This window comes from Helianthus annuus, chromosome 11, assembly GCF_002127325.2.
Source record: "Helianthus annuus cultivar XRQ/B chromosome 11, HanXRQr2.0-SUNRISE, whole genome shotgun sequence".
NCBI lineage: Eukaryota > Viridiplantae > Streptophyta > Magnoliopsida > Asterales > Asteraceae > Helianthus > Helianthus annuus.
The window spans coordinates 135,546,854-135,561,366 of record NC_035443.2 but is presented as its reverse complement, the minus strand read 5'-3'; the positions used below and the strand labels follow the sequence as shown (position 1 = coordinate 135,561,366).

The window sequence follows — 14,513 nt, the reverse complement described above, 5'->3', positions numbered from 1 at the left end:
TCCAGACAGAGATCTTAGCATTATGATAGGGGGAGTCTGATGAAAGTTAGAGCCAGAGAATGATCCAGGCATGTGATTCCAGGAAGGAATTCCTGAAGAAGATATTATTCCAGGCTGAGTTCCTGAAGAAGGCCGAACAAGATTGAAAAGTTGTGAATGTTTGAAACTACATCTTCGTTCGTGTCTTAGAATGATAGAATGATAAAGAGAGTGAAGCCCAAAGACTGATCAAGACTGAAGATGTGAAGATACAGCATGGTGTGACTCGATAGTCGACTCCATCAACATCTGAGGGGGAGTCTGTTGGTGCACTACATCTGCTGATTACGTCTTGTATCGAGTCATCATCTTAGAACGTTAGATCTAGGCACGTAATATGAGAAATTGGAGAAAATGTATAGAATTAGAGGTTGGATCGCTCTTAGGACCATTAGGTTAGTGGACCGCTCGAGTGATCATGTTGGATCGCTTATTTGGCAACTTATGTGAACCGCTCCAATGTCACTTGTATGGACCGCTAATGTGACATCATGTATGGGCCGCTTATTGGGCCTGTCCAATAAGCGGTCCCAGTGCTCTATATATAGTCCAATGAGCGATCTCATTTGTAACATTGCGTAGAAATCGTGCCGAAGTGCTGCCGGTGCGAGATTTAAGCTGTAAACGTTTGATATTAGTAAAACAAGTAGTTAAAGTGATTTGCCTGCTGTTTCTACCTTAGTTTCTTGTAATTCCGCACCTGAAACCAAGGAGAAAGCCTCTGAACGACTCGTTCGGGTCACCAAACGATCCTACAGAAGTTCCACAAGTTGCAAGCTCCCTTGAATCACTTTCTAGTCTTGAATGAAGCTCAAAATTGGATGAAGATGGTGGTGATATGGTGGAGGTGGTGGCGGGTATGGTGAGCCGAGAGGGAGGAAGAGAGAGTGAGGGAGTGGGGTGTGATTTTGTGAAGTGATAAGGATCTATGGAACCATACTTATAGGATCTCTTCTAATATCTTGGCCAAATCAACAAGCAACCATCTATTATTAGTGGGTTTTATGCATTTCCCGGCACTTTAACTATCACCTAGTGACGCAGTTTTATGGTCCTTACTTCCCTACACTCCATACTAGTATAATATCTTGTCCCTGGCTCATACTGGCCTCAAAAATATTGTCTGTCCATGTGCTGGCATTGTCAGCATGTTTTCTGGGTTATCCGCTCAGTGTGCTAACTGTGCTTTGTGCATCAAGTATGTCACTAAAGTTTGTGTGTAATGAATGGAGTGACTGTATGAAATATGATGCACATGTATGTAACAGAAATTAGAAATCAGGTTACGTCATCAGTAGTAATCCAGCACAGTCATTAAGCACGTAATTAAAATTAATTAGTTATACGGATACCTGTAATTGTGAGGGTTGTCACATTAACTCAGATTGTTCGTTTGGCTAACAAAATCACCGATCAGGAGGTAGAGAGTGGTTCTTTACCACCACATGTTTCTGCCACTACTACTGCTACAACCACCGCTACTACGCCTGCTAGTGATAACAAGCGGAAATGGAACAGCGCTGACAAAGCAACCAGTGCCAGCCAATCTCAGAAAAGGCCAGACAACAGTAACAACCGCAGTTTCAGTCAGTCGTCTTTGGTTAATCAAGGCCAGGGCAGCAATCAGAATCAGAGCTCTTATGTCGGGAAGAAGCCACAGTGCAACAAGTGTGGCTATCATCATTATGGGCAGTGTGTCCGGGCTTGCCGTAGGTGTGAGAAAGTGGGCCATGAGGCCAAAGACTGTAGAGCCCTCAGTTGAATCAGAATGCCAATGACAACAACCGCCAGAACAACAACAGTGCTGGAAACAACAACAACAACGTCAACAATGGGGGCAATGGTGCTCGTGGAAGGGTATTCACGATTGGTGCTGGTGATGCTAGGAACGACGGCAATGTCGTGACCGGTACGTTTTCTGTGAACAATCTTATTGCTTCTGTGTTATTTGATTCCGGTGTCGATTGGAGTTATGTGTCCCTAGAGTTTAGTCAGCGACTAGGGTTAACTCCCACACCTTTGGAGGTTAAGCAAGTAGTAGAATTAGCTGATGGTAAAATGATAGAAGCTTCGCATGTCCTTTTTGGGTGTAAACTAGACCTCGTGGGTCAAGTGTTTGATATTGATCTTCTTCCTGTTACTCTCGGTAGTTTCGATGTAGTGGTTGGTATGGATTGGCTGTCTAAGCACCAAGCTGAGATTCTGTGTAAGGAAAAGATTGTGTGTATCCCTATCCCTGATGGATAGCCATTGTTGGTTTAGGGGCATCGCAGTGGTGCGATGGTCGGTATTATTTCAGCTATGCAAGCACAAAAATGTCTATGAAAGGGGTATCCTTCTATTTTGGCACTTGTTACTGATACTCCATCAGGAGAAAGAAAATCGAGGATTTGCCAGTAGTACGTGAATTCGCCTATGTATTTCCTGAGGAGCTTCCTGGTTTACCTCCTCACCGTCAAGTGGAATTCCAGATCGAACTTGCACCAGGAGCAGCTCCAATTGCTCGTGCTCCTTACCGTTTGGCACCTGGAGAGTTACAGGAGCTGTCTAATCAGCTGCAGGAGTTATTGGATAGAGGCTTTATTCGACCTAATTCTTCGCCTTGGGAAGCCCCAGTTTTGTTTGAAAAGAAGAAAGACGGGTCCTTTCGCATGTGCATTGACTGTCGGGAACTCAACAAAGTGACCATCAAGAACCGTTATCCATTGCCACGCATCGACGACTTGTTTGACCAGTTGCAAGGGTCAAGCTTTTACTCGAAGATCGACTTAAGGTTGGGCTACCACCAGATGAGAGTCAGAGAGGAGGATCTCCCTAAAACGGCTTTTCGAACGCGTTATGGGCACTATGAGTTTTTTGTTATGCCATTTGGGTTGACGAACGCGCCAGCAGTCTTCATGGACCTCATGAACCGTGTATGCAAGCCGTATCTCAACGATTTCGTTATAGTACTCATAGATGACATTTTGATATACTTGAAGAGCAAGGAAGATCACGAGCGGCACTTACGTCTCATTTTGGAACTCCTGAGTAAGGAGCAGCTCTATGCAATGTTTTCTAAGTGTGACTTCTGGATTCGAGAGGTACACTTCCTTGGGCACATAGTGAATGAAACAGGAATACACGTGGATCCAGCTAAGATTGATGCTGTCAAGAATTGGGCAGCACCAAAGAATCCTTCGGAGGTGCGATAATTTCTTGGTCTTGCTGGATACTATCGCAGATTTATCAAGGATTTCTCGAAGATCGCTTAACCTCTTACCTCGTTGACACAGAAAGGTGTTGTGTATTCTTGGGGAACGAAACAGGAGGAAGCTTTCCAGTTGTTGAAACAGAAACTCTGCAGTTCACCGATTTTGTCTCTGCCAGATGGTACGGAAGATTTTGTGGTATATTGTGACGCCTCTATTCAGGGTCTTGGATGCGTGTTGATGCAACGCAACAATGTGATAGCTTACGCTTCTCGACAGTTGAAGGTTCACGAGAAGAATTATACGATGCACGACTTGGAGTTGGAAGCTGTGGTGTTTGCGCTCAAAATCTGGAGGCATTACCTGTACGGTACTAAATGCACTATTTATACCGACCACAAGAGCCTTCAACATATTTTTTATCAGAAGGATTTGAATATGTGACAGCGTCGCTGGGTTGAACTTTTAAACAATTATGATTGTGCGATCAGGTATCATCCGGGGAAGGCCAATGTTGTAGCTGACGCTCTCAGTCGAAAGGAATCGAAACCCAAACGTGTTCGCGCTTTGCAGCTTACCATTCATTCTAACCTGCCTTATCAGATTCGCTCTGCACAAACCGAAGCGTTAAAGGAAGAAAACATTGAAGCAGAATACTTAAGGGGCATGGAAAAACAACTTGTAAAGAGATCGGATGATATCCTCTACTTCATGGAGCGTGTATGGATTCCTGTCTTCGGTAATCTTAGAGAACTTGTGATGGATGAAGCACACAAGTCTCGATACTACGTTCACCCAGGTTCAGATAAGATGTATCAGGCCCTGAAAGTCATGTATTGTTGGCCGAAGATGAAAGCTCGCATCGCGACTTATGTAAGTAAGTGTTTAACCTGCTCGAAAGTTAAAGTGGAAAATCAGAAACCGTCTGGATTACTGCAACAACCAGAAATACCCATGTGGAAATGGGAGCAAATCGTAATGGATTTTGTCACTGGACTACCTAGAACTCAAAGCGGGAATGAAACAATTTGGGTAATCGTGGATCGTCTCACTAAGTCAGCGCACTTTCTGGCAATCAAGGAACTGGATAAGTTCTCACAGTTAGCTGCTATCTATCTGAAGGAAGTGGTTTCTAGGCACGGGGTGCCAACTTCTATTATCTCTGACCGTGACCCGCGTTTCATTTCAGATTTGTGGCAGTCGATGCACAAATCATTTGGTTCGCAACTCAGCATGAGTACTGCTTATCACCCACAGACGGATGGTCAAAGTGAACGAACCATCCAAACACTAGAAGACATGCTGCGGGCATGTGTTTTCGATTTTGGCAATGGTTGGGAGAAACACTTGCCTTTGATGGAGTTTTCTTACAATAATAGCTACCATACCAGCATTCAGGCAGCTCCATTCGAAGCATTATACGGACGAAAGTGTCGTTCACCTCTCTGTTGGGCTGAGGTGGGTGACAGCCAGGTCACAGGCCCTGAACTTGTGTTGGAAACTTCAGAAAAGATTTTGCAGATCAGGAACCGCATGGCAGCAGTGCGCGACCGTCAGAAAGGCTACGCTGATAAGCGTAGAAAACCTTTGGAATTCGAAGTTAATGATCGCGTCATGTTGAAGGTCTCACCCTGGAAGGGTGTGGTGCGTTTTGGAAAACGCGGCAAGCTAAACCCTCGTTATGTTGGGCCATTGAAAATTCTGGAGCGAATTGGTAAAGTGGCCTACAAGTTGGAGTTACCTGCTGAGTTAGGTAACGTCCATGATGTGTTCCATGTGTCGCAATTAAAGAAGTGTTTGTCTGATGAAACACTGGTTGTACCTTTACAAGAGGTGAAAATTGATGACAAGTTGCAGTTCATCGAAGAACCAATAGAAATTATGGACCGGGAGGTCAAGGTCCGTAACCACAGTCGTGTTCCGATAGTGAGAGTTCGTTGGAACTCAAGACTTGGACCGGAGTTCACATGGGAATGCGAGGATCAAATGAAGCTCAAGTACCCACATTTATTCCCAGAGGACAAGTCCAAGCCTGGTAAATCTAAGTCTAATGCTACTGGGGAATTTCGGGACGAAATTCCCATTCGAGTTGGGGATGATGTGGTACCCGTGGAAAACCCATAGTCATCCTGAGTTAACGTCTGACTGTTTTGGTTTGCTTGTCAAATTTCAGGACGAAATTTCTTTCAAGTTGGGGATGATGTAACAACCCGTAAATTCAAGTCCTTGTTCGGCAATTCGGTCGTGACGATTTGTTTCATGTTATGTTATGTGTCAAAAATGTGAAACTTGGAATGTATAATGTTTGATTGTCAATATGAAATTTTGTTGTCCATATGTGAAAGTTGTTCAGTGAAACTTAGTCTTGGTCGACGAAACTTGGGAGCCTTTTGTCAACATAGGGCCCGACGAAACATAGGTTTCGTGGATGGGCAAGAGTTTCGTCGCAAGGGGCTTGGGCCCAGAACCAGTTGTGGCCCAATGGCCTATCGGACCTATTTAAACATGTTTAAGGATTGCGAAACATTTTATTATCAAACCCTAACGTACAGACAGCAGTTCCCTTCCTTCTTGCGAGTCTTTTCCTTACAATCAGCTGTTCAATCTTATGGTTAGTGCACCATCTTTATTGTTAGATTGTTTCCTGTGCATTATTTGATAATTGTCACGTGATGTCTGTGATCTGTGTTTCATGATATCGTTCTTATAAATCTGAGCATGTTAATGAGTATAGTCCTAGTAATGACTATGTGTGCGATTGATAAAAATGATTGTAATTGACTGTTGTTAACTAATAAATGAAGGTTGGTAATCATATGGAATCCTAGGGAATGATATATCAGTAGTGTTATCGGCCCAATGTAATTAAAGGTATATGGCCATGTGAGATCTAATAGTGTTGTAATCATATAAAGTTATTAACCATGAATTAGAAATGGTGGCCCATGTGATATATAATCAAGCAATCCAGTTATCTTAATAGTGTGTCAGAAGCATTGCATGTGTAATAATTAATGAGGTGATGCATTGTTTGTGCAATCGAAATATGTGAAGGTGGCAGCCCAACTCTTGATTAGAAAGCATGATGTAATCTTAGTGCACATGAACTGTTGATGATGATTAGGGTTAGAAACTGTCAAAACATGTAACTGATTGTTTGAATACGTAACTGTTACATGACGAAACTGTATCCCGAAGAAACACTGGGGTGTTCCGCCATAGGTTATCCCGACAAAACTTGTACACTTTCGTCGCATGTCAACTCGACGAAACCTATGAGGTTTCGTCATAAAAGGGGGTTTCGTCGGAGAGGTTGTGCATGGAACAGTGGATCGAGTTGTTTGTGAATGTGCATGACAGGTGTTTAGTCGATTAGCTTAACATATGGATATTGGACTGTGGACGTGCATGTTGATAAGTGTGGGTGATAATTGCATGTGAAGGTGATGACCGACCCATGTGATCTGATCATCCTCCATTAGGTTTAATCGAATCCATCATTTAATTGTCAGAGTAGTGGGTTAGTATTTCAAGATTTCATTTGATCATCATTATAGTAACCTTTGATCATTAATAGTTTGCATGTATTTAACATGGATTTGTGATTTGTCGGCCATACAATATATGTTTGCAACAGTTGATGAGTTTATGTGAAATATGAATCGGTGGTGTAAATGTGTATACAACTCGAATATCAGTTATGTGATAGCAATGAATAAATAATGTACATGAGTAATCGTTACGACTAGTCATATATTATGTTATTCTGGTACACCACTGGATTGATGGTGTATGTAATACTTGTGTGCTACATGTGTAATATGCATAAGGAATTTGTGATTAAGTGTTATGAAACTGACAGTTACTGGTAATCATATTAGGATTTGGTCGACCAATTGTAAACACGTAACTAATCTTACCGAGCAAACCAAGGTGAGTTCACTGCTCTTTTCCAAGCATGCATCACGGGGAGGGATATCGGGTAACGTTCCAAGGAGGAATGCTAAATGTTGGTTATTACTCAGTTTCTATCATATAAGACCCCTTACATCTACCGATTGTTGCCGGGAAGGCAACGAGGTATTTAGTTGATAGCGCTATTAGGATTGGCACCCTCACACCATACCGAGGAGGACGGGCGTGAACTATTTACCTTGACCACTTGACCAATGCTTTGATAGGGGCATTTGGGTTTTGGGCAAACACATCTTGTAGCCACATACGGTAATCGAGTTAATAACAACATCAAAACATAATGTTGAACTGTTTTAAACATACCACTGGTAACTAAACGCGTTAACAAAACTTTGAACTCACCAGCGTCGTCTGACACACTTGTCTGCATGCTTGCAGGTCATTAGATTTCTTGACATGGACTTGCTATCTGGGAGTGCTGGAGTGGTCATGGATCGAGTCTCTTGGATATATTTGATACTTTGGTTTTGAACACTTATCATGAAACAGTTGTTTGACAATTTACTATATGCTTCCGCTGAACATCTCCTTTGGTTTAAACTTATGATTTGGATTTATATTTGGCAATTAATGACATTTTTTATTTAAATACTATACGTGGTTCAATGTGATTGGTGGCTTGGATTCTGGTACGTCACACATCCCGCGGTGTTCCCGCATGTGGTATTTTGGGGGTGTGACAATCATCCTCCCGTTGCCTTTTCCTATTGGTCTCAGTTTTGACCGACTTTTGCCTCACTGCATCCAGAGTGAGGGAAAGGGATAGGTCCACAATAGACCTATAGGTAGTAGGCTTTGATGCCATGACCATGCCCTTGATTTCAGGTGCGAGCCCACCTATGAAACGCGCAATGCATTTTGATTTCGGAGTAATCAGATAGGAAACTAATCTCGAAAATGAGTTGAAGTCGGACACATACTTCCGACAATCTAAGTTCTTCATGGTGAGAGTCAGAAAATCTGACTCCACCTTTTCCACCTCATATGGTGGATAGTACGTCTCCTTTATAAGGTCCACAAACTTGGACCGTTCCAGATTATACAAGGGTATCTTCCCTGTAGATTGTATCATTGCTTTCCACCAAGTTAGGGAATCGCCCTTGAATGACTGGGAAACGTACTTCACATCATCCTTATCAGCACAATCACTGATATCCACCACAGTCTCCATCTCGTCTAGCCACTTCAAGGCATCAATAGCCCCTTTCTCTCCATTGAAATCATGAGGCTTGCTGTCACGACCCCCGACCCCATCTGGCCGGAATCGGTGCCGTGAGCAGTCCAGTGGTACCGGTGATTATTTTGAAAAACATTGCAGCGGAAATTTCATCAGGACCGCGAGTTAGGAAAAATATCAGAGTTTAGAAACACCGGATTTTATTTAAATAGATGGAATAAATTCCATTGTTACAAAGGTAGCTTTTAATGAAAACAATATTTCTTAATTTGATTTAATTAATAAAATAAGCCACTTCTTGATGCCTTCGGTGCCGGATCCAATTCTTATTCCAATGTACTGTAATATTTAATTAATAAAATAAGCCACTTCTTGATGCCTTCGGTGCCGGATCCAATTCTTATTCCAATGTACTGTAATTACCTGAAACGCGTTTTAAAAAGGTTTTGTCAGCGGGAAATACTGAGTGAATCATTCATTTTACTGAAAATGACACATTTATTATTATTCACAGTGTTAAGATCTTTTACGCATGTTTCTGATATCAACCAACTACCCACAGTATTTGTCACTCGACCGGATCTGTGACAGTGGTCATATCACCATTGGCTGCCCCAATGAATGACGTAAATCAATTAAAATTAGGTTCGCCCACCTAAAATGATTTAAACTGTAGTAATGTGCACAATACCCCACATACTGGCTGTAATTTGGTGATTACATCAACTTAATCACTGTAATTATAATTCTGAAAATAATTTGGAGTATTGTAAAACATTTAATAAAAAGAGAATGACTCACATTATAATCATGCAGATTCATACGGCCAAAGTTTAATCTTACAGATAAGCCTTGATATATTGCAGATTTACACAGGTAGAGCTTAGCCTATTGATTTAGCCTTATAACCTAGTGCATACGAACTAGGTAGGTAACTTAATACAACAATTACGATAACTCACGAGATCAAATTCTCACAACGAACGACAAAGTGCGATACTTAAACATCCATCGATTTAACGACGAACGACAAAGTATAACCCTAATGTGGGTGGCACTTAAACATCCATTGGATATATTGATCGGTCGGAAAATGAATCGTAATAGCGATCGAGTTAATACCCTGTATCGTAGCAGCACCCCCTCTACTAATTAGTGTTTTTGTGACTGTTTCTATTATAACTCATCGCACAAATCGAATTTGATTGTCGAACGAACGCCAGAAATCAAGTCCCGATGCCTGCTATTTATACACGAAAATTGACATGCTTACGGACCGTAAACCTAATCCCTTACGGTCCGTAAGGGACACATTTTCACTATAGGGTGGCCACGTGTGGGTGTAGGCTTGCTGAGTCGATGAAATATTAAAATTAAATTTTGACAACAGACTTTGAAGATAATATCGAATGGGAAATGCCCCCCATGAGTTTTAGGGGCCCTGACCATGATTCTGTTTGTTATGAAAATTTTAGAGATTGTGTAAAATTACTTGGGTGTCTCAATTAGGGTTTCCTATTGAGTAAATAAAATAGTAGATATGACTTTTGATAAGAATAGAATAATAAATAATAGTTTTGGTTAAATTACAAAAAGAGAATAAAATGGTGAGAAAAAGGAATGGACCTACTGTGTAACTTTAGGGTTCAACTATAAAGACTCCTGGTATAAATTTTGGGTATAACTTCTGAGCTATTAAAAATATATAATGCACTCGTGGTAAGTATAGTACCCCTAAATCAACCTTGTCCCGATGTCCCGAGACAGAATTCCAACGAACTTAGTCGGGCAGAGCCTTGACATGCGTTATGGGACTCAAATCAATCGAAAAGGGTAGCGGTGATCGGGAGTTACAATACTTAAAACGAGGCATGACTTTATTATTATTATTATTATTAAAAATAAATAAGCACTAGAGAATTTTTAGAGAGAGAAATGGGTGACATAAAGGGAGTGGAGAAAGAAGCTGTGCAAAGTTGTAGGTTGAACATCTTCTCTTATTTATACTTTGAAATGATACTTGCGGACTAAGTTTGGGAGCCCACGCAGACACACATGTCAAACGCTTCCATTAAATCATTTTCTACACGTATCCATATTTAGATAAGTTTTATGATTTTATTATTATTTTATTTCTTTAATGTAAACGTACACTTAGTTACATATTACTTTATTAATTCATATTTTATTATATATATATTATAATTAATTTAACTGTTTTACTTATTTGGCGCGTATAACTTCTAAAATATGACGTTTTATAAAATAATAAATATGTCTTTGGAACAAGTATATTTTTGTCTACATTTGGGTCTAAGTTTTATTAAAAATAGAGTAGGTTCAAAATACCATGTATTTTATAATTTAATTTATTATACGGTTCCTAGGCCCATCTAGGACTTCATATTTCTTACGGTCAATCTACCCGTAGGTTACCTGTCTAATAATATAAGGTTTTATATACTTTTATTTTATTATAAAGGTCACCCAGATACAGGCCAATTAATTTAGAATAATATTTCAACCAACTATATAAAATAGTGTTTAAAACTATTTGGGTTGAATATTTATATTAAAAATAAACTAGTTACTAGTTAATAGTGGTTAATAAATTTAACCAAACCTTATAATTTATATGATAAAAATTGGTATGTTACACTTGCACGACACAAAGTATTTGTACGTGCACCCGTCCTTAACAGCACGAGACTTCTCTCTAAACACTTGGTGTTTTGGCTCACTCTTCGCAGTTGAAGAATAATGTGAGCTTTCCTTTCGTGCAGAAGAATCTGGGATCAAATGGGACTTGGAATGAGCAGTACTCGATCCCTTTAAGTTAGCTATGAAATTATTCATAGTTGCCGACTTCTGCGGCGATCATGGCTTGAAATTTGCTCCTTCGCCTATTTGGACATTGTTTATATCATCATTTTGTCCACTGTTAGGTCCATCCACATTTGAATTCGCCATATTTATCTTGGTACTGTAAACCAAAATGATGTTTGCTCAATTGCAATATGATAATTGGTCATCGAATTTGATGACTTGAAAAAAAATTCATTAGCCATGGTATCATTAAACCATATAGGCTATAAGGTTTGGATATATATATATATATCCTTCACCTTTTTGGATCAGTGTGCACAACATCACAAGTGACAAAATTTATAATTTTAACATTTCAAATGAATGTTATATAAAAAATCAAGTATAATCAGTGTTGCAAAAATCGCGATTAATCGCCGACTAGTCGCTAGTCGGCCTCCTACTGAGTAATTTTTCACTAATCAGCCAAAAAATCGCTAGTCGGTCAAAGCCGGTCCAAGCCGCCCTAGTCGGCCCATTTGAAATCCTTACAAAACAGGCCCAAGATTACAACTTTAGCCCATTTTCCTTATCCCTTACCCTAATATGACGAAGAATTTGAGTCGTAGAAAGAGGATGAAGTAAACGAGGAGATTGAATACGAGTCGGATGGTGTCGAAATCATTGAACACTACGGGGATGACGATTACATTTGAGCTATTTGTTAATGTATGAATTTTAAGTACCGAGACTTGTTATGTTATGACTTATATGTAAGTTTAGTTTGTATTTTTAGCTATTTTTACCTTTTTAAGTATTATATTGATATGGATGTGTGAGTATATATATACATATTTATAAAAATAATAAAATTTACATATAAAGTTCCGATCCGATTAATCTCGAGTAATCCCGAGTAGTCGCTAGTCCCCACCTCATCGGCCGATTAGCGACTAGCGAGTTCTCCAACCTTGAGTATAATTAGCCACAGTCTCAAGGACCATCAAGGGCTATGAGGTTTGGACATAGTCCATCACCTATTGGACAATGGATCATAAAGTCACAACTGTCATTGTCGCAGTGACAAATTTTAAATGAATATTAATATATATGAGCCGCGATCTCATTTGATCAAGTGGCTTTAAGGCTTGAACATAGTTCACCACCTTTGCACAGTGAGTCATAGGACCACAACTGCCATTGTCATAATTGACAATATAATATATAGCCTGTAGGCAGGTCATCTCTAAGGATGTTCTAAATGATCATCGCATTAATGATATTACCCATGATCAAATTTGATCATATAAGCTATAAGGCTTGGACGTAGTCCACCACCTAGATGGCTAATGTTATTTCCTCAATATCACTTGCCAAGAATATTAACATTACTTGAATGTTAATACATAATAAATGTCTTAATGGTTTGACAATAAATATATAAGTAGCCATGATCTCATTCGATCATAAAGGCTATGAGGCTTGAACATAGTTTACCACCTCTAGAAACGAGGGCTATTCATCCTTAACTGCCATTTATTGTTGCCAGTAATATAGGCCTTGCCATATGGCTGGTTAAAAACCATTAAGAATATCTTTTTGGAATTATTGAGCAGATCGATAAAGTTCGAATTAAAATCGAGACGATCTCTTTGAAAAAAGGATGTAATGAATACATATACTATAGATAATTCCAAAAATTATCATTAAAAATTGAAAGATTACAATACTTTGCCTTAAATAGGACTTTTGAAATAAAATAAAACTACTTGTCCACGCAGGGACTAAATGAAATACATGTCCACGCACGAATTAAAAGAAAAGACATGTCCACGCAGGGACTGATAAAAAAGACATGTCCACGCAGGGACTGATAAAAAAGACATGTCCACGCTTGGAATATAAATAAATCACAATACATGATAAATAAAAGAATGCATGCACTCATCTTTCTTTCCCCTGACTAGCTTAGAGAGTTTCTTGAAGAACTTGTTTATCTTCCTCTTTGTCTTCTTAGCCTAACGCTGAATTTGTTCCACTCTTTCTAAGGCCTGGTTAAAAGCCTCTATTTTTGGCGGTGGTTGTGGCTGTGGTTGAGGAACAACAGGATACTTGTATCCATAATTTGGATATCTAGTAGCTAGGTAGGCAGGAAGGAAAGGAGATGGGTATAAAGCATTGTGTACAACCACCTGTAAATAGGGGTCATACGCTGGCGCCTGATAGTTATAATCTATCGGCGTAGATGGATTAAAAGGATGGTATCCAGTCGTATCTGTATACGTAGGAATTGGGTTATCAAAACCCGATGGTGGTGGTTGAACAAAATTTTGTGGTGTTAGGTCAACCACTGGTACAGCATTTGAGGGTCCACCTATTTGTGGGTCCTTAGGGATAGGAAGGTATGCTTGGAGTAATGGTGGTAGCGAGCCTGACCGTTGTCTCATACGCACAGACATGCGTGCTCCACGTTTCCTCCTCGGTGATTCTTGTGGAGGCTGTGGTTGCTCCACATGCTCCATCAACACGTCCTTTGGTGGAGGCGGCAGAGGCGGTGTCGGAGGTTGATATGGAGGAGTGTGAACCAATGTAAACTGATTAAAATATTGGTCTCATTCGTTAGGACCTTGGTAGGGTGATCCTGCATAAGATGAAGAACCACTAGAAATCTCAATGGGGTGCATATGCAACCCCAATGGTGGCATTTCCGGATCCGAGTCTTCGTCCAGCTGGTTTGGTAGGTCCAACTGGTTTTAGGCAGCTGGAGGGGTGTCGATATACTGGTTTGGATCAAATGACCCATGAAATGAATGGGAATGTGAGTGATGGGATTGATGTGAATGATGTGATTGGTAAGAGTGTTGCGAATGGTGTGAATGGTGTGTTGGTGATGAGTAATGGGAAAAAGAATTTCTCACAGATTGAGACAAGTAGGAATCTTCCGTGTATTGCCAGTGATCCAAGCTGTGAGATAGTGAGGGTGCATGTCATGATAGACCTCCCCTCATTGGTCCCTTGCCCTTGCCTCTAAATCTTGGCAGCATGATTAAAACCTGTCAAAATCAAAAACAGTATATATAACTTAATAAAGATAGGAATTAATCTTAGGTCATTGCCTAGACTCAGAAAGTCTAAGGATTATGCTATTGTGATGTTTGAGATTAAACACAAAAGGCTAGTGTTTAATTCTCTCAAACGTTGGCTCTGATACCAACCTGTCACACCCCGATATTTACGCTTAGCCCGGTGGGCCTAAATGGGGTATACGTAACGGATCGAAAATGTACACAAATAGCACAGCGGAAGTCTTGGGTTTAAAATATTAT

General features: G+C 40.2%; 1 protein-coding gene across 1 annotated transcript; it reads right to left on the bottom strand.

Moving 5' to 3' along the window:
• Positions 1-13,205: 13,205 nt before the first annotated feature.
• LOC110888264 (extensin-like) lies at positions 13,206-13,709 on the bottom strand. Its single transcript, XM_022135796.1, has one exon. It carries the CDS (start codon positions 13,707-13,709, stop codon positions 13,206-13,208), a length of 504 nt encoding a protein of 167 aa, XP_021991488.1.
• Positions 13,710-14,513: the final 804 nt, after the last annotated feature.

Coding starts and splice junctions, on each gene's coding strand:
- LOC110888264 (XM_022135796.1), bottom strand. CDS start 13,709: ATGGAGCATGTGGAGCAACCACAGCCTCCACAAGAATCACCGAGGAGG.